Raw genomic sequence first — 23925 nt, 5'->3', positions numbered from 1 at the left:
TATCTTCAGCAAAGACAAGTAAAAATGTCAGGCTTAAAGGGAAGATGGGCAGATCTACATACAAGGAAAAATCAGAAGCAATCTGGTTGTAGGCTGCAAAGGCTTAAGAGTAAGGTGGAGATTATTTTACTACCTGAATAGCAGCCCTAAAATGTTTCACTGTAATTTCAGCAATAGCTGGGTCTACGAAGTATTGGCCGAGGAGCTTAAATAGAAATGGTCCCTACTTTACTGCTGTTTTCGGCATGGAAATTAAAAAACCCAACAGTTATGTGAATTTGTGTCCCAACACATAAAATCCAAATAAAATACATTGAGGTTTCATTGCAATGTGACAGAAGATTTAAAATCAGAAGAGCTAAGAGTACAGCGCTATCTAATGCAAGGCACTGTTGTCAGTGTATGAGCACTGTATACAGAATCCAGTGGTTTTATTTATTGACTTTAAATTCTACAAACACACCTTGGGGGAGTCTGCAGATGCTGTGAGTACCATGTCAACAGAACAGCCCGGAGAAAGGTCCACACAAGTGTGACTGAGGCTGAACACATTTTTGTCTCGGTTGGTAGATGGCGTAGGTTTACGTCTCACATTATCTCTCCGCCTAGAAGAGCTGATTGGAGGTAACGCTGTTCTGCCAGAGAAGTTTATTTGTTGTTTTGGAGAAGCCAGGACGCCACCAATCTTCCAGAACATCCGGTGATGCCGTAGACCACGGTTGGTCAGCTTGAATTTGTACTCTTATGGAACAAAGCTAAAAAAAAATACAACATAAAAAGCACAAACTGTATAAAAGGACAAACTTCAGTTCACAGTTACAAAGTTGCACATTTTTAAATCAAAATTAGTTTAACTATGTTCCTACCAGAAGTGTGTGCCCAGGTCAAGATTAGGGCCAAAAGGTTTGTTGCTGACAATAGTTGTCCCAGTGCCTGTGGCTGACAGTGAGACACTGTGTATTCTGTTGTCCCGTATGAATACTTCCATCTTGTCCGTAAAGTGAAGTGTGTCCTTCAAATTTGCTACTATCTTTAGCTCCAGCTGGCTCTCAGGTGGCACTACTCCCTCACTAGGGTCAACACGCCAGTAGGACTGTTCATGGATCTGAAAAAAAACAAAACAGAAACACAATCTGAACATGGTCAAGTGAAGTTCACTGTCAACATTTGGCATAAGAAATGATAAAGCCTACTACTAATTAATATCTATGTGTCAAAATGTCTTCTTAGTAAAATTTTTATCAGTCTCAAATCAATCAAAAATGAATCTCTAGGGTAAATGTCCTTGACTTATATTCAGAGACATCTAACTGTAAATTTTATGGGATCAAACTGTATAAAAATGAAAACAGACCATCATCAGCTGGTAAAAGCTCTAACTTTATCAAAAGTACTATCTCAAACTAACTCAAAAAGTAGATAACCCACATCATTTCTGCATTTGAATTAACTGAACCTTTAAAAAAAAGATATAGGAAGGAAAAGTTTGGAAGAGAAATAAAAGGAATGAAGTTTTGGACTATCAGCTGCTGCAGCCACATTTGACCTGCCACAATGTACAGGTAAGAAAAATAAAATACAGTTTCAGCGAGTGAAGTTTCAACACTTCCAACTCACTGCTGATGGAGAAGATTTCAACAAATACCTGTTTTTTGACCAAAAAGTTCACCTTGCACTGATGTTAGAAATCTCAAGGTCTACTGACATTCAATAATTTTTTAAATGTACCAGCTATTTTCCTTGGGTATAGTGTTTTGTAGCCATTAAGCTTCCTTAAGTTTGTATTTTACTGGTTTTACTCAGATTTTCTGCAATTGTTTACAGAAAATTGGCTTTCTGAGGGTATCTAATGCTATCTTGCTATCCCAGCTTTTTCAAACACTGAAATATGATGCATTAAAATAATTCTAGCAGGTTAGTCTGTGTTGCATTCGTCTTAAAATGTAATACATGGCTGGAAAGTGTATGTCTGTATAAATTGCTGCATAATCACATCAACTCTCGTTGCAGCAGGAGATCCTTGAGGTAAAGGGAGTTCAGTGACTCCCAACATAAGTAAGATAAAATTCATCATTAATATTTACAGGATAACTTGCCAATTATGTTACAAAGATGTAGAGGAAGTGTAATAGCATTGCTAAAAGCATAAAAAGTGAAATCCCAGGGATCTGTCACACGTTTGTGTCATTTAAAAACTCTGCAAAACCATCTTAATATTCATTTACGACTTTCTTCAGAGGCATCTTTCTGAGCTGAATACAGATGAAGAACTAATGTTCATATTCCTTTCAGTCGCATATATATGCATATGCCACTGAAATATATAAGACCAAGCAGTGGTCAGGATCACAATCAATGTTCCATGCTGCATTGGTACTGATGGATGGCTGGAACGTAAACTTTTAATTGAGATTTTGACTAGCTTCTAACAGACGCAGTGAAGCTTGGGCACTCTCACTGCCTGTAGGACAACAAAGTAGATTATTGATCAATGGGGACACACTCACTCTCAGGCTGTACCTTTCATACCGAAGTGAGTCCTGCATGGAAAATATGCGACATATTACATATAGATGTTTACTTCAAATAAAAATGCTCCGCACAACTTAGCCGGTGGGTGACATTGGGAGTCATAGATCAGTTTCCCAATGTTTGTACAATCGAGCAAAGAAGCTTGAGAACTCAGATGGGGAGGAGATCGATAATGGGTGATCACGGTTAAAGGGGTTGGTGGGGTTTGGAGAGGAGAAGGAGCAGAGGGTTGACTCCCCGGAGTGAGGAGGGAAGATGAGAAGAATTTAAATAATCCCATCAAACATGCCGCATCCCACAGCTTGATTAGCATCGACTGAATGCAGCTAAAGCTGAATTCAAATTTCTGCCGTGTCCACTACAACTATCAAAGATGCTTATATTGTTCTCTGTCAAACGCAGATTTTTGTGATCTAAAAGATGAGGTTTCACAACTTCTTCTAGTTAGGAAAAAGGTATAAATGTGTGTACATCCTTAAACTAATATTTCGTTTTATGCATCTTTTGAATAAACGTCCTGACATCAATTGGTAAGAAATCTGATTTACCTGAAATAAAGTCTGGATGTGCAGGACTCCTAAAATTTGCTTCCGTTAGATAAAGTTATAATTTACAAGGATGTTAAAAGGATCAAAACCACCTCACTGTACAAAGGTACCAGTCAGGAGAAGGGGAAAAAAACACAATCTTATGTACACCATGGCCATCATCATCAGTAGTTGGATACAATGATCATCAGTAGTTGGATACAATTACAGTAACGTTACAAAACCTATATTTGCTATGTCTGGATTAAGTAATTTAAATATTGTAAAACCTTGTGGGATAATATGCTAATGCTAAAATGAAACCAAACCTAAATCTTTGCATCACAATTGCAAAATGTATCTTTGGGTCAAAAACAACACTAAGCATCATCAAAAGAACACCATACACACAGTAAAACATAGTGGTAGCAACATCATGCTACGTGTCAACATAGTTGATGGGGTTTTTTTTTTATTACACTAATTTTTTGTCTAAGTGAATGACGTCATAAGCAGGTCAAAATGCAATTCAGTTTTGACACTAAATCTCCAGGTGTCCGTTAGAAAACAGAAGTTGAAGAGGAATTTTATATTTCAGCATTGCAAAGAGTCCAGGCGCACATCCTTTAACTAAACAAAATGCCATAGAATGATCTACCAAAGGCAGAATATCAGTGGGCTGTAAAAAGAAAAAGATACATCTTCACACTTGTTCAGTTACACTTTACTCTTTTCAATGCTCCTGGACATGGTCACTGGGTTTAGAGATCTTTGGTAATATCCCCACAATCATTCATTGTTCTTCATTTGTGTGGCTGTTTGCCGGCTTAATGTGTAGTATGTATATAATTCTACGATAATCTTCATCGACTGATGTTTGTGAATGCAGAGGAGAAACTCCTTCTTTTAGCACACTGCCTTGGAGGAAAGGACAGGGTCACACCAGGCTTGCCAGTAAAATTTTTAATTTGGATGTGTGGACTGTTGAGTCTTTACTGAGGAATGTGTTCAGTTGCAAGTGTGCTTTCAGTCGATATAAGGCAACGCTGATAAGGCGATGCAACAAGAGAAGAGTTTTCAGGAGGTAAGGAAAACACTGTATACAAGACACAGCAATTCTCACGCTGCAGCACAGCATAGTGTTTCCTTTAATCTGCGTAAGCATGACACACTGTTTAGAGTTTGAATTCCTTAACATACTGGGATATTTAGTCAACAAACACAGTTGACTGAAATGGAAGTAGTGAAAGTTAAACTGTCATCTTTAAACTGTAGATGATGACGGATGACCTTACAGATGACATTTCTCATTAGATCACTGTGAATTTATACTTGGCTAGTAATTTCAGCTATTCTGGATTCACAAAATGTCTCTGTCTGACTTTTCACATAAATTGTTCCAATCTGGGAGTAAGATTTGTGGATGGCAGATGTAGCAAAAAGAAGAAAAAGAATGGACCTGCACCTAAAGACTAATGTCCTATTATCTAACTTTAACAAACCAAGTTTTATTGATACCTTATTATGCTTAAGTCATACAAGTTTTGCTCCCCCCCCTTTATTTTCTTACTCCACCAATGTATGCTGTGAAAGATTAATTTGTAGATGGCTGTACCAAACTGACGCTGAAGTGAGCAGGAATGGGAGACTGATTGAGAAGTTGCAGTGTTCGAGTAGCATCCGTCAGGACAGGAATGCTGCCAAACTTCAGCTGTGAGATGGGAACATAAACAATGGGTCCCTGTCCAATACATGACAGAAGGACCTCCTGGAACAGACCAGGAAATTTTGAGAATTAATTTATTTGCCACAAAGTACTGAACCTGCAGCAACCCTGACATTTCCATTGAAACTCACTGACCAGAGGCTGCTGAAGGCTGCCAAACACAGCAATATGTAGAGAGTTCTGGATCCTTCCTAAAGCGTGAGCCATGATGGACACAGGAATCTCCTTTGAGCTACCAGCCAAAAGAATTCCTCTGGGCATAGAGCTGCCAAAAAGTACTGGTGTACTCCCCTCCATCTCCTAAAAATGCAGAATGGAAAGGTGTTACTTTTTTTAATAAAGGGACACAGAGTCAGAATTTGTTGGAACACGGCGACAGCTTCAACAAATATGTAAAAAAAAAAAAGTATTTTCTATAAAAGTTACATACTGCAGCTTTAATGTAAGAAAGAGAAAGAAAATTATTCAATGACTGGCACCAAAGTCTAATGGTGTCTAAACGCTGAGAAGCTAACAGAACAGCGTCCATGTCTCATTCCTAACAGACCTTTGAGAGGAAGCACTGTGTAAGTGAAAATATTTTATTAGAATTTATTTGGGTATTTGAAATTTAAGTTATGGACTAATTTGGAATTTGTGTAATATCTAAATAGTGGGCTTTGATGAGATGCCACTCAAGCTGTGGCACCAGAAACAGTGAGGTTCAACAGAGCAATCTTTCTTTTTATTTAACCCCAGCCATATAGATGTCTCCGTATTATTTATGTCATAATAGTAATCAGTTAAAGACAGCTGGAAAAAAAAACATGGCATATTAACCATCTTACTAAATGCAATATTCTGCACACTTAGGTCATTTTGTTGCACTATGCTTAATAATAAAGCCTGGTTCTAACACCAATCACTTGGTTTAACTTCACCTGATCTAGCACACCATAACAAGCAGGAAGATTGCTGGAGTTGATCAGCTGCAAATTCCTTTCATAGGGAAGACCCAGGTAACATCTTTGGAAGTCCAAAATGGCAGGCTCAACCTCAATCCCAGGCACAACACACCTGTAAAGACAGAAAAGATGAAGAATAAAAATGAAGAAAACAGAGGAAAAGACTTGGGATTCATCTGTGATCAGGAAATATTTGTTCTTCCAATTACTAAAACCAACATTTTAAAATGATTGACAACATTCTCTCTGAAAATGGTCTGAAATCAGATCTCTGTTGTTTATTAGTCAACAAAAAACAGCAACATCACCTTATTTTAGCCAAATTAAACTGTTTTTGCTGTCAAAATATGATGCCTATAAAAACTACTCTCTCCCTTGGATCCTAGCTTTGATTTAAAGTACAAGTCAGGGAATGGATACAAAAAGATCTAAAGCACTGAGTGAGCATTAGCTTGTGATAAAGTTAAATGCAACAGAGTAATAGAAAAAGAGAAAAGTGTTTTTATTTAAGAATTTTCTGAGCATGTTTCAGGTGTCAGCAGTGAGTGTGTCGAACCTGGCATTGAGAGGCAGAATCGTGATTTCCTCTCCGACACCTTCAACATCTATTGCTAGCGCCAGTTCATATTTCTTCACTGTGTTCGAGCACAGGGTAACCTAATCACACATTTGAAACAAGCAAGAAAAAAAGAAAGTGTTTATAGGAATGTTAATTTTCATTTATTTTACATCAACACATACTAAAATCATTATTTCAAAATGTGTTCAAATTAGTTCCGCTTCCTGAAAAAGAATCTACAATAACTGGGAAACGTAAAGTTTTACATTCGATAATTTAAGTTACATGAATTAAGTTTAAATTCATTAGTTTAAAATAATTGCAGTAAGGTTTTTAAAATACTAGAAACTATTACGATTGCACTATGTTTACGTAACACAATAAAACATGAGTTTTACACAAGACGCATCTTTGGAACAGTACACAATCTACATGTGACATTTACTTTTAAGAAAATTAAAAGGAAGATTAAAAGGGATTATCAATTTAATTACACAACCCCTGAAGTAAAGAAAGGCAGCTATTTGAAAACATTTTCCAAATTACACAAGTACTGATTATGCAATTAAAATTAACAACAAATTGGATTAATATAAACACTTTAACAACCTTAAATACTGACTGTCTCTGTAATTAACTTGGATAGTATGTTTACATGCCATCTTCACCTGAAAGTTAGGATTTGAGTTTGCGGCTGTCCTGTGACAGTTAACAGCAAATCCTTAGAAAAGCTTCCCAAGGTCCGACTGTGAAAACTGATTTCTACAGCCTGGCAGATCCCAGGGGGAATGACACCTTCCTGGGGCCGGATGGAAAAACACAGGCCAAATGTGGTCTTAGGGTGAGAAAACTTGAAAGGGGCATCAATCAGTCCCTTGTTTGTCATCTGCAGCTAAAAAAACAACAAAAAACAATTTTGTCACAAGTCCCATTGCTGAGTAAAATTATGTTTTACATAAAACTTCTGATGGACACTCAGTAATGCAAGGCTACAAACTCACATGGATGAGTTCAATAGAGTGTAAAAAAGTTCCAACTCACTGAACTTGGACTGACAACATCAACTTAATTTTCAAAACAGATTCTGAGTGAAATGAGAATACTTTGTAGAGCCACATTCAATGTAATTATACCTGCACATTCTTCAACCAATTCAAACCTGAGCTATTTGTAAAATAGCTCAGTCAGATTGGATGAGACTCCTGTGAACTCCAAATCTCCAGTCTTACCACACATTTTCAATTTTATTTAGGTCTGGGACATTCTGATACATACATGCACTGGTTGTTAAACTCCGGCTGTATGTTCAGCATTGTCCTAGTTAAAGGTGAACCCAGGCTTTGCCCCTGTATTATGACCTCACTGGGCCACCAGGCTTGAACAGGGCTCTGGAAAATGGCCAAAGTTTGAGATATTGTTTTATAACACAACATTCATTAAATTTGTTCACTACTTTATCCCTGACAGTTCCGCTGTGTCTTCATGATGCCGTTTGTTCTCTACACAGAGCAGCTCTATTTATACAAAGATTAAACAACACATCTGGACTTTGATCATAGATGACTTTTGAAAGCAACTGGTTGCACTGGTTTTTCAGTGAGAGGTGTCAGAGTAAAGGGGGCAGAATACAAACGTCCAACACACTTTTCAGATCTTTAACTCAACTACTAAACAAGATCATGGACTTCAGGCTAACCAATTTTGCAAATCCACCATTTTTACTTCTCAAAACCCTTTTGTAGTCCAAATTCAAGGATACTGCAGCTACAAGTAGATATGTCAAAATTAATTATGCCATCAACCAGCATCAGAAAATCTTCAAAGTGCCTGGCTAAATTTAATTTTTCCGAAAAATGTATCAACATCAGTGGGGAAAGTCGTCTTTGTTTTTGTGAAGCCCTTCAAGGACCAAATGAATGACTGAAATGTGAAAAGGGAGGATTTGCAAAAAAATCCCCAAAAATTGGGACATTGTGTAAAACATAAATAAACAGAGAATATGATGATTTGCAAATCAGTAAAAAAATTGTGGAATGTGTTGCAGGCATCAAAAGAAAGATAATACACATGAGTCTTAAATATCTTGTCCTTGTAGTGAAATAAATTGAATATAGCTGGAAAAGGAATTGTAGATCATCATATTCTGTTCATGTTTTACACAACATCGAAACTTCATTGGAAGTGGGATTGCAAAAGCATGACATGTCTACTTTAGCAGCAACTTTGATGGTTCTAAGTTGCTCTTCTAGTTCTTACCTCATAATGATCTTTGTCACCTATAAACACATTTCTTATGTCCATCAGGTTATAGTTGAGCTTGAGTTTTGGTCCGAGCCCTTCACCTTTGATCCGAAGGGGTAATGGTGATTGCTTCCCTAAACAGTGACAGTGACAATTCAATTTCAAATGTTCTATGTAACAAGTTTAAAGGCTAAAGGTAGTTGGCAATGATTGCCAAGAGTTTGGTCAATGATGCAGATGGTGTGTTTTACAAACTCTGAAATATGTTTGCACTGATGTTGATTATATTGGGATAATCCAGATGTCAATTTGCTTAAATTGTTGACTTTAATGACAAAATATATTTAGCATTTTAATAGATTTAGCATTTATTTTACCTGTAGTCATTGTGTTTGTTCTCAAGACAATCAGCTAATTTTATTTTATTTTTTTATTATATTAACATAGATGTAGCTCTAAACGAGCCCAGCAGAAATCATTATAATCAGCAGACAGACTGCTACAGAAGAGGGGCCCGATGTAATTTCATTCACCGTCTAATTGTGTTAGCAATGGTTATCTCCAAAGAAAGTGTGCAGTCATCATTACTTTGCAGAAAAATGGCCTCACAAGCAGGAAACTGAAGCTTAGAATATTGCGGCTGAATAAATAATTGTCTAGACAATCAAGAACTTCATGTGAAGAGATTCAGTTGTGGTGAAGAAAGCTGCAAAACACTCAACACTGCCTAGCAAGCACCAGGCCTGGCTAAGGGCTAGAATGACATCGTCAACAACAAAAAAGTGTAAGTGTGTCCTACGTGCAAAATGATGAGCCAACATATGGAGTCCACTCTTGTGACAAGAAACGGGACGAAGACAGTAATGAGACACCAAGGACAAGCTAACAAGTATTCAAGTAGTCCGTTGATGATATGTGTGTCTATGCTTGTGAAACTATCCAGATCTTTACCTCACAGAGAATCTGGTGTTAGTTCTCAAATATCAGGTTTCGAAACAAGACAGAATACATTGGTGTCAGTGATGGGCTTTAGTCTATGCGTATAGATGCTTGTTTTGCTTCATTATTTTCTAGGTCACAAAGCTTTACAGAACAAATGTCATATTAGTTGGTCAGATCCTCACTTGCCATGGGAATTTATGGAAATTTGGAATCCGGCTCAAAGGAGACAATAGATGGCCACATGCAAAGTTGTCAACTGCCTTTCAGTGCCACTAAGATGATATAATTGTTCAACAAATTGCACTTAAGTTGCTGCTCAGGGAATGAAGCTGGTTTTCCTTGTTTTCATGTTGGACAGATTTAACATTACTGTATGAAATACAGCAGAAGTAGTATTGTTGCCCCATGAAGTAAAATAATATGAATAACAAGAACAAGCACGAATAACTCCTTCGCTCAATAAAACATGTGCACAAATGAGTGAATTGTGTTCTGCCGACTGGGAGAGGGAAGGAAACGTGAAGGACACTCTGTTTACAGCCAAACCTGTAGTTTGCTACCGAGACTCATTTTTGTTTGTCTAACCTTTGTAGTACAGACTCCCAGGGGGGAAAGGGGAATCTTTTATGAGAAAACCAAAGCTATCAATTTACAGAGCAAGAGGGATGTGCGCTGAGCCTCACTTGTAAAAACAGCCAGCTTCAAGGTGGTGAAGAACTACCAAACCAAAAGATTTATTACTAGTTTATGATGGCTTTCATCATGAAAGAAATTGTATTTACAAATTCCATATATTTAAATTTACAGAGTAGAATTAACTTTTTAAGAGATTCTATCAACATTTATGACCAAGTACTCAAAATACGTTTTACAAAAAATTTAATTTCCAGAGTTCTTGATCCTTTCACCATATTTCTAAATATTCAATTTAAATTTATGCCAACTATTTCTACATTTCATATTGCTTAAACAAAAACAAACTAGCAAATCTCACTGTTTTCTGTCTTCAGATATCATAGTAAGTGAGATGTGACGTCATCCCCTACATTCAACTTCCTAGACAAATTTCAGAATAATTTCTGATCAAAACTTCTGCCACGTGTTTGTTACCTAAATCTTTTGACATACATTCTACTAATATACATACATACTGATAACATAAAAAAAATACAGAAATATGAACATTTAAAACAGTACATGTAAGTAGGTATAGTGCAATTTCATTATTCTATTCCAAAACTAGCAAAAAGCTTAAGTCATATCTACTAACCTGTGACATTACAATAAACGGTGTGTTGGTAAACTTTTGCCTCCTCTGGCTTGAAGACGATGAGAAAGTTTGCTGTAGTGTTAGGCCAGAGCTCTCCCATCTGAAGCAAAAATGATCATTAATTTCGTGAAATCATGATGCAGATGTAAAACAGAAAATAGCGATGCCTAATACTGGTCGTGAACTTGACACACCAAGAACTGTGTTTGCACACGTGTGTGTATGTTAGGAGTTTAAAAAAAGTGTTTGTGTTCCCGACTACTATCCCCAAATATCTTATCAAAATTTGTGTATTGACTAAACTACATAGTTCACTCTTTTTTCACCAATCTTTCCCAGGCATTCTGTCCACTGTTTCTCAAACATGCTTGAAATACATAAACACACACACTCCTTGACCCTGCTCCCACCCCATCCACCCCCACCACACACACACATGCACAGCAACTATGCTATGAAGCTGTAGGTCAAATAAAATGTATGGAGAATGGTACTTTTCTAACTGCACTGTGTCAACTGTAAAGCTTATGGTAACAATATCGTAAGGTGTAAGGTGAAAAAAAATAGTGGTTTAATAAAAAAAGAATGAAAGGATAGTACAGTGAAGAAGTGAAAATCCAAACACACCACCGGCTCCAATGTTATGCCGCTGAGTGAAAGTGTAGGAGGGCAGTCCTCTGCAGCTTGGCTTTTGCTCTCCTGCAGGCTTTGGGACAGCAGCAGGGGGTGATGGATCGCTTTGGGGTCAGACTCGCACCGACTAGGTCGACACATATTTTCCTCCCTTTTCTCCTCCTTCTGCTGAAGCACAGAGTTCTCCCTGGAGAGTGGGCAGAAGGTGAAAAGGAATACAAAGTGTAAGTAAGGTGGGCCAAAGTGGAAAAACTGGCTCATGAGAAGAGCAAAAAGCTGCTGACGGACAGAAAGCGAATGCAGTAAGAAAGCTCGACTGTGTGCATTTTAAGCTTTTTCTAATCCAAACCTGAAAAAGGACAGGTCATCTTCTGCCTGACTTGGCGACACTGTCCACTGGTACTTAAGAGGAATGTCACTGCAGTTGGTGAGTGAAACTGTCTGAGAACTGGTCAGGGAGATATAAGTCTTCTTTAGATTTACAGGCTCAGGTTGAAGACAGATGTTCAGTTCCTCCGAAGTCCCAAACAAACTGATGTGGACATCTTCACCTGAGAGAAAGATGTAGAAAACAAGCAATCCTGTTAAAAGTCGTAAAACCAGTGCTTTAATTGTTTCATTAGCTTGATAAGAGAGGGTGAGATGGAGTGATTTTTACCATTTTCACTTTACAAAACAAATTTAATTAAAGGAAATATTGTGAATAAATAATAGCAAGCTCAACAAAGACCACAATTTTAAGTCATACATAAATAAAATTGTCTGTTTCAGGTGTATAAGAAGGTGCTTGAAGACAATGTGAGACAATTGTAAAAAAAAAAATAATAATTAAAACTGAAGCAGAACTAGACATTGAGTTTGTCCTTGATTAAAGTAACAACCAGGAAAAAAAGATGCAAAATCAGGTTTTGTATAAAGCCACCAAGAACAAGGAGTCATGTAAATTTAGTAACTCTTTGTTTACATTCAAATCAGAGACAATGCAATTTACGCATGAAGGCAAAATGATTTTCTTTTAGTCCTTGTTTGGTGAACATCTCTTGCTCAAATTTCCACTATAATTAAAATATTCTATTGCAGGTACATATGAATGCATGCAGAGTTACACTGTTATTCTGGTAATGACAAAAGCAAAATTCTGACTGAACACATTTGGCTGTGGCCTTTAGCTTTTATGGTTTGTAATAAGATCAAAAATGTTTAACATTTTTACAAGCAGCTCAGTAATGGTGACTTTTCTCACTGTAACACACTATCTAGTTTTTTAACAGATAAAACCTCTTTGATGTGAGTAACTTCAGAAGCACATCTAAGGTTGCTAGAAAAGTGTCTGCTCAGCTCAGTAGAGAAAGAATGGAATGGGATTTGCAAGGCCTAAGACAATCCAGTTTAAAATACATTTAACGTCAGAATATTACACGACTAGAATCTGAAAAAAGTTTCTATTACTGACTTGTGGAGATGCTCTGAAATGAAATGAAATAAAATACTTAGAAAGCAAACAGTGAATAGTTTTTGCTAGATAAAGAATATTTGATTTAGTTAAATGTAGATTAGTAAAATCTACTTGTAATTAAAAGTAAATGCATAGTGAGATTTAAAGAGTGCTCAAGTTTGCTTCTAATTACCACAGATTCTCTTGCACTTTCTATCATGTGCAAGAGAATATATATATAAAGCATGGCATAGAGCCACAGAAAGGCTGGTTTATTTCTACAGGAATGTCTGTAAATTGTTGAGATATCATCAATTGACTAGAGGCAAAAAAACAAAAAACATATGAGGTGGACGATGAATGATGGAAGGAAATGAGAGGAAGAGAAACAAGAATTGTGGGATACAGAGAGAAAAGCAATTATCTCTTAGGACTGTGATGTTATGACAGGAGCTGACAGGCAGGGAGAGCTACAGCTTATTGCTCAGCTTCCATCACGGACGTCTCTTACCCGATTCTCCTCCTGCTGGCTTTCTTTTCTCATAATTTCTTTGAGAACCCAGCAGCAGGGCTCATCAGCTCCCTCAATACATTGATTACTGCAGATGCCGCAGGAGGTTTGTGGGAGAGTACAACTATCCACACATGCTTGAGTCTGAATGCTTGTATGTTTTGTTTGTGTGCGCTGCCTTTTCTTAAAATTGTTTGGTGTGCTTGCAAACAACCATCAGAGTCCCATCAGTGCTGCAGACCTGTCAAAGTAAATGCTTCAGCAATCCCTAAGCGCTGTCCATCTCGTGCTTAAAATTAGTGGCAGCAACAAAGTCTGATGTTTTCAAGACACAACAAAGATTTTAAAACATCGCACAGACGGCAAAGCAAGCTGTAACATTTTTAAACCTGCACTGGCTTTGAACAGAAAGCAGCAGATATGATGCTGCGTGTCCCAGTGTGCATGCAAAGCGACACACTAACACACACAGATGAACTGTGCAATCTATTTTTTTGCTTTGTTCAGGTGTTGGTAATTTCACCACTTTGTACATTTTGTACTGACCATGCTTCAATTTGGAAACTAGTTTGCATGTTTTCAGCTTCAACAACTTCAAATTTGAAATGATATTATTTCTATTCATACTCTACTGTAAGGAAATGTTATCAAACTTAAAATATGCAAAGGTAAAAGCTAGACAAAGAATCTATTCCCCATAAACTAAAAAATAAAAAAGATTAGCAGTATTTCACACACACATGGTTATTAAAAGGAGAAATATGTCTACCTTGATTATGATGCATAGCTAACACGATTAAACTATTTTTTTTTCTTTTTGCCATGTGTAAAACATCACAGGATTCAGTAAGTCTGAAAATAGCTTTCAAAGACACTTATGTGACCAGCCTGGGTCAGAACTAGAGCTTATTTATCCCAGTCCCTAATCTGTTTATGTTTTGAAGTCACTATTTTTAGACCCCAGCATTTAGCTAGCAGATGAATGGTTGCTGTTCCTTAGTAAAAAAAAAAAAATCTGATTGCAGACAAAAATTTGTGCAAAACTCTTAAACCAAGCTTGTACACTGCATGGCAGAGAGGTCAAAGGTCTTTCACTCAATATCCATCCATCCATCCATCCACTCACCTGCTCAACCAGGTGAGAGCAGGCAGGTTGTCACTCTCCGACAGGGCAACACACACTAGACAAAATACTTCACACAAACATACACATGTTTACATCTTTCTATGTCACAAGGTCTTTGAAATAACTTCCATTTATATTTCCTTCATTTCTACAGTCCAGCCATGACCCTTTTCCAAAAGCAGGACTACTTCTTATGGAGCTCAGACTCTGGGTTCTGTTACTCAAAGACAGCTAGGCAAATAAACTTGACTTGCATGTAATGATTGTTGATTGAAGCATTGATTAAAAATTCAATCAATGCTTTTATCTCATAATAAATTTGTTGATTTTATTGCAAAGTACAATCTGTACTGGTGGAGTACAAACATAACATATTGATACAGAAACTATCCTTATGTGATTTTGGTATTTTAGCAGCTCTGATGCTTTCTATGATGACTTCAGATTTCAACACGGTCCATCAGGAGGTGTTTTAAAAGAGCCATGATGATAGAACAGTAACCAAGAATCATGCCAGTAATGCAGACAAAACAATAAATTTTGTACTCATGGCTATTAGCTGAACATATGCACGTTGAGTTAATAACCTTAGGGAATGTATTTGCAAGGCTGTGAAGATAGTGTGACATAAAAACAGGAAATAAAACCAAAAGCCCATCTAACAAATCTGACATGCAGTAAAGACATTATTGCCACTTCTCTTATTGTGAATCTGTGTTTGGGTGTTTGTGTGTTGATGGTGTGCAGTAACTCTGTTTTGCTTTCGGGTCATTTCTAGTCTCAGAATCTTATTAAGGTGTTTATCTCCATGACTACAGCAAATATATTTTTTCCTTTCCAGTTCTATTTTATGCAAGCTTCAAACTATATTTCTAGTCTCAATTTGTGTCTTCAGACCACTTATACATAGAATTTGGAACTGTTAATATTAAAATAGATTATATTTATTGGCCATATTTAATGTTACGAAATTATAGAAGAGTCCTCTATGAGTTAATATTCATGTTAAATGACAGCAGGTTTAACAAGAATATAGATATAAGTTTCACAGTCTGTCAAATAAATGTATATAAATCTCTGAAAGTGTGCTGCCTCTCATTTAGGTCACCTCTTATAGTGTGTAAGGATATTGTTTTAGATTAAATAACACCAATAAGGACAGTAACAATGAAATCACTATCATGTCCTCAAAACTAAAGTTTGTTTTCGTTCGTGTTGCAAAATTCAACATTGGAAGCATTTCACCGGAATTAACCAGTATTTATTGGACTTTATACAAATAGGAAGAAAGAAACATGGAAATATAAAATATTAAAAGACTAGCCTTTAACAGGGATTTTAAATATGAAGAAAATATATTTTAGCATAATCTTGACTAAATAAGATTTCATGCAAGTGAACTTGATGAGGAAGGTGCAGAAGAGGTCATACCCCCACATGCAGTAATATCATAAAATGTGCAGTTGACTTTTAGAGCTCAGGAGAAGTGAGCACACTTAATTGAGCCTGTGGTCTGCATACAGTAAAGTAGGTTTTGTAGATATAGTAATATAAATATAAGTATTTTTGATATAAGGTATTAAAGTTTAGCTTCACTTAGATATATGTCTATAAAAAACTGTTATATTTGTGCTTGCATATAGTTGTTTGTTTCTAGTTAATGCCCTTTAATTTCTATAATTCCCACTGAATTGCAATTTGGAATATTTTCAAAATTACCAATGTTAACTTCAAAAGGATAGTTAAAGGAAAGTATCTGGAGACAATGGACATTTTGACGATAAGCTTAAATGAGTCTCACCAGTGTCGTACTGCAGGATGAGGTCTTCCTGGAACTGTCCAACTTTCATGGGCTGGAACATCACAGTCACCTGGATGGCTCCCCCAACATCGAGAATATCAGTAGAGGGTGTCACTGAGAAAGGACTGTTCACAACAAAATCGGCCATGAACAATTGAGACATAAATCTGCTTTTTTTGATCTTTTATACTGTTTTTCGAGACTCTTTCTCTTGTGGATTTTTTCTACACAATTTTTTTTTTTTTTGTTTCATTTTGAACAGTTTTATTCACATCTGTTTTGAATATAAAATGTATGAGAAATATCTCATTTGAACTCATGACATGTACTAGTTCTAACCTTTTTGTGTGCATCTTGAAATTGGCCTTACAGTTGCCTATGTTGCAAACAAAGTGAGTTTTCTCTGTGGATGCTTTCACTAGACAAGTAGGTAAATGAATCTCATCTTTAAAGTCAAGTATGGCGCGGGGCCCAATGGCACGAATTGGAATCTCAAAACATTCTCTTGGAGAAACACAAATCAGTCTGTGGCTGTAATCCTAAATTGAGAGAAGAAACAGACACAAAAGTTAAAAAGACAAACCAATGAATAACAGATTTTTTTTCCTCGCAAAATATATAGACACAACTAGTTTATATATACATTTTACTCAAATAAAAAAAAAACTCTTACATCAGTTATAACCCACTTAAAGATTTTTTTAAATATATAGATAAAACTAGACATATCTGAACACCAAATCTCAACAATCCAACTGGATTGAATTACAGTTTTTAATAACATACATATGGTATTAATAACAGTGTACTCCTCAGTCAAACGTGAAACAGCCTTTGCTATAAAGATAAAATTGAGCTTACAAGGAAGTCACAAGCACCACAGATAAAGAGATGTGATTCCTAAGTCTTATCACTAAACTCAAAGTCAGGACATCATCATCACATAAAAAGATCATTCTGATAACTGTTAAAGAAAATAATAACTATGACAGTGAAATTAGATTTCTACACTTGACAGCAAGTCTCCTCAAACAGCTACCCTGTAACTCTCTAAGAAAATGTTTTCTAAATTCAAATACATCCTCCCAGAAGCACAATATTTTATCTACCTAAGACTTTCTGCTTCATAAATTTTGTAATGAATATTATTAGGAACAGCACCTTGCTCTCCTGTGGGGTGAAGAATACCATAAAACTGGCAGTCATTCCTGGTGCTATTTTGCTTCTTCCAGTCTCTGGACCCGCCATGTAAAACTGTTCTGAAACATCCTGGTCCAACTTCACAGGGTGTGAAACCTTAAACAAAACAACAATTGCTGAAACAGCTGAAACAAAGTAGAATTCACAGAGTACTAAAATTGACTCCTGCTTGTACATGTCCGTTTCAATCCACCATGACCTTTTGCAATTATTTGCCATTACTTGCACACAACACTGCTATAATAAGACACAACATGTTTATTTTTGCTTGGACAAGCCAAGTTTTGTCCATTAATCCCCAAATATGTTATGATTGAAAGACTCATGAAGTCATATATTGGTTTTAATCAGATGTATTTGAAAGATTCAAATTTTCATTTGAACAAACCTGGTCATTGTTGAGAAGCAGCAGAGGGAAACTGTAGGTTTGTAAGGGAATAAAGTTCTGGAAGACCAGCTCTGATGGGTAAGCCTGGAAAATCGGACGGTCCAGTTTTACTGGGGACAGCTGAAAAAACACACATGCATGTATATTTCTAAAGAACTCCTTCTGAAGCAGCGTCTTGCAAAATAATTCATACACCTTAAACCATTCCACATTTTGAAACAGTACACCCACAAGCTTTAAGCCTCTGTTTTAGGATTTTATGTGACAGGTCAACATATGATGACACTCATTTGTGAAGAAAAAAGAAAATAATGGTTTCCACATTTTCTTTAAAAACTTGGAAACCGAAAGGTGGTGTGCATTTAGTAATTTGTAGATTGATACCTCTATGTAAGTACTATGCAACAAAGTAATTAATATTTAGAGTCCACAGGTCTTTTATTTAATCTCCGTGTAAATACCGCTGTTAGGTTAAGGCCTAAAAGGTTTATTAGAAAACATTAGTGAAGAAACAGCATTATCAAGAACGAAGAAAACAGCAACTGACCAACACCTATTTTGTTTGATTTAGGTAATGAAGCTTGCCTTAAGGCATGAGATGGATAACAAAAAAAAATTATTATACTTCACAGTTAATCAAGTTTTACAATACAGAATACTGGATAGAGTCTGGCAAAACAAATGTGTTTTATCATTGTGTAATTTATCTGTTCCTTGCTTATCTGCACCTGGAATATTTTCCAAGAAACTTTTAGTATTCCAGAGTTCTCAAGACTGAATGACATGTATGCAGTGTATGCAGACAGTAGAAAGAGGATCTAAAATGGTTTTACCTGTGTTTTAAGAGGTAGAGATAGCAGAAAAGCAGTTCCCAGGATTCAGACATTAAGCGGAAAAAATCTAAAAATAGCATTGCCTGTTTTAAACGTCTCTAAATCTTACGAGCTATATATAGAACAACATAGCTTATTACAGTTAATCTAAATTACTTCTGTTCTGACCTATTTGGTGTATACTCAGCAGGACTTTCATTTATCCCTGCAGGATAAGTGGCCCATATTGGAGATTTGTCACTTTCAGATTTGCATATTTAACAAGTCAACAGAAAAGCATACAAGGTGAGATGCAAATTTTTTAATTTGCTGAGGAGGTGTTTATTAATTTTAAATACCTTGAATGAACTTTTGACAGCAAAGTATGCTGGTCAAGTTGCAGCTGCTGACTGATTGAAGCTAATTTGGTACATAAAGTGCATCATATATTATTGGTATTTTATATGATAGACCGACACAAAGTAGGGCATAACTTTGAACAGAAGTTTAAAAGTTATGTCTTCCAGTAATTTTCTTCCTGGAAAAAAAGACAAATTTTCAGATTTCTCACAAGATAAAAAGTCTGCCGTGTAGTTCTATTCAATCTTCTTGAGTCAGTATTTGTCTGTCTCTACCAGCTTTGCTTACTACAAGAGAAACTTATTTTCCTGCAGATTTATTTTTGTAGCTGAGTATTTGTTTCTTTTTTTTTTTGACTGGATAGAGAGAATTCTGCAAACATCAATTTTCATGTCCTGCAAAAGATTAATTCCATGTGGGTGAGAGCTTGGATTTGACTATTCTAACACATGAATATTAATTGATCTAAACAATTTTACTGTTGTTCTAGCTGTATGTTTAAAGTTGTTTTCCGGCTGGAAGGTAAACTGCAGGCCCGATCTTAAGCCTTTTGCTGACTCTGTAATTTCCCAGTTTCTGCGAAGATAAAAGTATATTCACACCAAACCCACAGTGAAGTGTAGTCCAAAGAACTGCTCCTCACTGTGGGTATGGTGTATTCAGGCCAATGCGCATTGTTACTCGTTTGTCAGATATTTAATTTTACAATTAAGCCAAAACCATACTTTGCTTCATAAGACCAGATCACTTTGTCCACTTTTGTGCTGTGTTATCAACATGGCTAGTTGGTAACTTAGAAATTGGATTTTCATGGCTTTTATGGCCACTCTTCCACCAACAGTAGATTTATTGTCTGCAAAACTAACAGCTATCCCGTCAACAGATTCTCCCATACTAGTTCTAAAACTCTGCAGCCTCTTGGCTGCTTCTTCTTTTAATGCTTTCCTCGCTCACAAGTCAGTTAGGTTGCATCTCATCTGACAAACTTCAGAGGTTTTCAAGGAACAGCTGTAATTGTACAAAGACTACTTTGCACACTGATGGACTCTATTTACTATAAGAATAATGAGAAACCTTTTATACAATATGTTTTTAAGTATTTCATTGTTAGGATTGTCATTTATAATGTTTTAATATCACAAAATGTAAGCTTTTTATAAATCCAATCTTGGGACCAACGGTTCATGTGTCATCTCAAACCATTACAACTTATTAATCTCGTATATTATTACTAAAAAGGTCTGGAGGAATGACAACATTTGCTGACATTTACCATGCAATGAGTGGTGTTGCCTTCTGGAGTCTCGAGCCTGAGGGGCAGATGGACCTCTGCGATGTTATTCAGGCGCTCCTCTGAGGACTGCATCATTTCTTGCTTAAAAACTGATGGAGTCATCTGCAATCACACAACAGGGTCTATTATCCAGTCTGCACTGGCTGTCTCTTTATTGTCAGATCAAACACCAGTAATGAAAAAGCTTAGTTCGGTGAGAGCAATCAACCATATTTTGTGGTTAAAACCTAAGCTACACAATCTGATGGCGCCTCCTTATCAGTGTACCAGAGACAAAGAAACATCTAACTGCACTTAGCCCATTTCAGGGGTAGGTCAAAAAGGAATTTCAGCTGGATTAATAATGTAGCAGGAAGTCTTATGATAAATGCAATATTTAACAGCTGACAGGTTTGGATTCATGAAACACTGCTCAGAAGCAATTAAGCTGCTTTAGAGAAGGAAGGAAAGGAGTTAAATAATACGATTGAGTGGAAATTTAATTTATTCCACAAAATTAGCAGAGGGGGCTACCCAAAAGTCATATTATTAATATACAAAATGCTTTCAGTTCGGTACTTCTGAGTTTGTATTCTCTTTCATAGATGGTGACATTGATGGTGCTTTGCTACCTTAACTTTGTTTTCTTTCTCTTCTGTCCTTTTTCAGTTCTTTCAACCCCGAGCTTCTCACAGCTGACAACCAATAATACAAAGCTGGGTTCTGCTGAAGGTTTTTTCCTGCTAAAAGAAGTCACTCTTTTCCACTTGCTTGCTTGGGAGAAGTGAACGCATGAAAGTGAAAGACTCAACGCATTTAACCAGACTTTTCAAGGTACGTTAATTCAGTTTAACTGTATTATTTTATACAAAAAACTACATCGGAGGGAAGTAAATGTAATCAAATTTTCCTGAATTGTACTTTTTATGTACACCAATAACATCCCTTGTAACAGTGGAGGTATGGCATTTCATAAATATGCAATTGCCACAGATCTGGTTGGACCCTTAATTGTCAGTGATGGTTGTTCATTTACCAACTTGTTCTTAATAAACTGTTTTCTTTAGCATTCGTTAGAGGCTCAACATCTCAAAAGGCTATTAAGTTGTGACGTAAGGGCAAAGGTAAAATAGGACATAAATTGTTCCAGCCAACGACATCCAGAGTCGGATGCTGAAACAGCTTTAGCTATTTAACTACCTGAAAATCTGAATACAGAGAGACATGTTTAGTTGAATATGGATCTCACATCAATCTGAGAGCATTCATAAAAGAAGCAGGATAAAGCACAGGCATAAAATTGCCACTGCAGTCAAGGATTGATTTTTGTTTCCTATAAGGAGCCAAACTAATTATTAGGGCAATTGGTCATTTGAAGAAGGTTCTTTAAAAGCATTGGACAATATCCAAAATGCAGTTCACTGATTACAGTGAGCATGAGAACTCATCAGAAAAACCCATCTCAAATGTTTGCAGTTTTTTTTTTGTTTGTTTGATTTTTTTACTTTTGATGTTGCTAATGATAAATAAAGCACACAGAAACAGCAGGATCTGCTCACCCGTCTTGGCTTGTCGTCCTTTGCGAGGACTTTCTCTTTGCGAAGCTTAGAGATCAACTGCTGAAGCTGAACTGCTTTCATTTTGAATGAACTCTGTAGTACAATCACCTGAGAAAAAAAAACATGGTTTATGTTACTTAATTCTTGCAAAACAATTTGTAACACATAGCAAGATGAATTCCAGCTAATCCGCAGCAGAGACTCTCCAGAGAGATTAACGCAGCACAGAAAATAATTAGCCGCTCTCCCAACCCCAGACCTTTAAAATATAAATATTTGCCTACTACCTCTTAAGAACTGGAAAAGTGTATGTTTGTTGCCTTGTGTAGATAGTACAATTTTACGAATAACCAGACACACGAGCACTTATTTTTCCTGTATCAGCTACACACTAAGCAGTATAGAGGTGTAATATCTCATGTCACCTCCTGATTAATACAAATGATTGTTTTTAATTTCGGCTGCAAGCAACATTTCTTCATAAAATTATAGCTTCAAACTATAGGCTGAGTCACAGGTGCTGTAAATGTTTTAGAATTAAGCACACAAAAAAACGTCTTTGTTGTGCTAATGTAACTAAGAACCTAATATTGAAATAAGCTACTACCGCAAAATTTAAGCATTTCTATCAACAGAAAAGTTAAGCGTTCTGCCAAAAAATATACAGAAAGACAAAATGGTTTTAACTATTTGTTGTGGTCCTCTTGTGCTATCTGTAACAAACGTTGACTTAAATCGAGTTGTTCACCACCATACACAAACTTCTCGAACATTTTTCAACAAAACAACGCAAAATTAGCGTAATACTAACACATGAAATAAAATGTGTGCCCACAAAAGAAATTGCTTCAACAAACTCTTACCACCGTGTAAGAAACTTCATTTGTACAAAAAACACGCCAGCTAAAATTGATGTTGGTTTAGTCTGTATCAATGGCAACGGCTTTAGCCGTACGTCCAGTAAACTCCTTCCCGATTGGCTGGTAGACCAAATAGTTTCAATCTGTTTCTATGGCGTCGTTGTTCAGTAGTAGACATACGTCAGGGCGTTCGCCATATTGAGAGAGGCAAGATCGTTTAGCAATACAAATATGCTTGAATAAATGAATCAAATCTGTAATTGATCAAATACTTTATATAATTAATGAAACCTTTTACGTCAAATTGCTGTCAACTGAAAGTTAGAGCCATGTTATCACGTAATTTTATCCATGTGTTTTAGCACAGGAATAAAATGTGCTAAAGTACATTTTATTAGTGTCTATAAACTCACGTATTCTACCCTTGGAGAGTTAAAAAAAACAAATTTTCTTTCAGATGTACTGTCCATTTTGTGGAACTGCAGCCATAAATTCTGCAGATTTTTGTTGTCAATGTGGCAGAAGCATAAAATTTGTCCAAGATCATGCAAACAAAGCCCAAGATGAGAGGGACCCTACCACTGCAACTCCCGATGTTCAACCAAGCACCAGCACAGGTAAACCGAAGCATGGGGGTTTTTTTCAGCATGCTTAAGTGTTAGCACTTTAAACCATCTGCAGATGCAGGTACGATCATTGCAGTATTGATTGTACCTGCAATTAATAATTAATGCATTTAAATTATAACTAAAGTGCCAATCGTGTATTTTTTTATTACAAAATTCAGGTGTAGAGTGTTTCATGAACTTTAGAGCTATAAAAGAGAGGGAAAGAAAGAATTTTTTTAACCAAGAAGCACCAGAACAAAGCACAGAAGGGAAATAAACTGAAGGTATGCCTTTAATTTAGTGCAAACACAAACTGGAAATTACATACTTCATCAAATAATTTAATTTGATTGATTAAATTTTGTCTCTCCCCAGATTAATGTTGGGCTTATGAGGATGCAGGGAGATTCCCTTAAGGCAGTGAGAGGGAAGTCACTTCCAGTTGAGATTCACCCTGAGTGGGCATCGGAACAAGTGCTTGCTGCTGCTGTAAAGAAGCAAAAGGATTTTAACATAGACCTGAGAGATTGTGCCCATGTCTTGTTGTATCCTGATGCAAGGGAGGTTAAGAACATCCCAGGAACAGACATTCCTTTCACAGTGCAAAAGTACAAGGAG

The 23925-nt window shown here is 36.5% G+C and overlaps 2 protein-coding genes across 2 annotated transcripts in view; both read right to left on the bottom strand.

The window, feature by feature from the left end:
• LOC103142512 (hydrocephalus-inducing protein homolog) overlaps positions 1-5838 on the bottom strand; it is a 7113-nt gene extending 1275 nt beyond the window's left edge. The window contains exons 1-5 of the mRNA XM_007558608.2: positions 5706-5838; positions 4921-5085; positions 4675-4827; positions 867-1105; positions 464-755 (exon numbers count right to left, since the gene is read on the bottom strand). Of these exons, the coding sequence (XP_007558670.1) occupies positions 743-755; positions 867-1105; positions 4675-4827; positions 4921-5082 (567 nt within the window). The 5' untranslated portion in view covers positions 5083-5085; positions 5706-5838 and the 3' untranslated portion in view covers positions 464-742. The remainder of the gene's footprint in view (positions 1-463; positions 756-866; positions 1106-4674; positions 4828-4920; positions 5086-5705) is intronic.
• Positions 5839-6257: 419 nt separating this feature from the next.
• On the bottom strand, positions 6258-22768 carry LOC107836936 (hydrocephalus-inducing protein homolog). Its single transcript, XM_016674508.1, has 14 exons — positions 22703-22768; positions 21840-21947; positions 20281-20403; positions 17836-17955; positions 17409-17543; positions 16587-16786; positions 16248-16372; positions 11724-11925; positions 11369-11561; positions 10742-10841; positions 8545-8663; positions 6957-7180; positions 6783-6789; positions 6258-6386 (listed from the first exon to the last, which is right to left on the bottom strand). The coding sequence occupies exons 2-14, from the start codon at positions 21918-21920 to the stop codon at positions 6258-6260; spliced, it is 1758 nt and encodes a 585-aa protein (XP_016529994.1). The 5' UTR covers positions 21921-21947; positions 22703-22768.
• Positions 22769-23925: the final 1157 nt, after the last annotated feature.

Source organism: Poecilia formosa, unplaced genomic scaffold, assembly GCF_000485575.1.
Source record: "Poecilia formosa unplaced genomic scaffold, Poecilia_formosa-5.1.2 Scaffold97, whole genome shotgun sequence".
NCBI classification, from domain to species: Eukaryota; Metazoa; Chordata; class Actinopteri; order Cyprinodontiformes; family Poeciliidae; genus Poecilia; species Poecilia formosa.
The sequence above is the reverse complement of the archived record's forward strand: the minus strand, read 5'-3'. Positions and strand labels throughout refer to the sequence as shown.

Bases quoted from the DNA above. Each gene is read 5' to 3' on its own strand.
- LOC107836936 (XM_016674508.1), bottom strand. From the start codon at position 21,920: ATGAAAGCAGTTCAGCTTCAGCAGTTGATCTCTAAGCTTCGCAAAGAG. The intron at 16,373-16,586 runs GTTAGAACTAGT...TGTTGTGAACAG, and splicing joins TTCAAGATGCACACAAAAAG to TCCTTTCTCAGTGACACCCT. The intron at 7,181-8,544 runs GTAAGAACTAGA...TTGTTTTTTTAG, and splicing joins GTGACAAAGATCATTATGAG to CTGCAGATGACAAACAAGGG.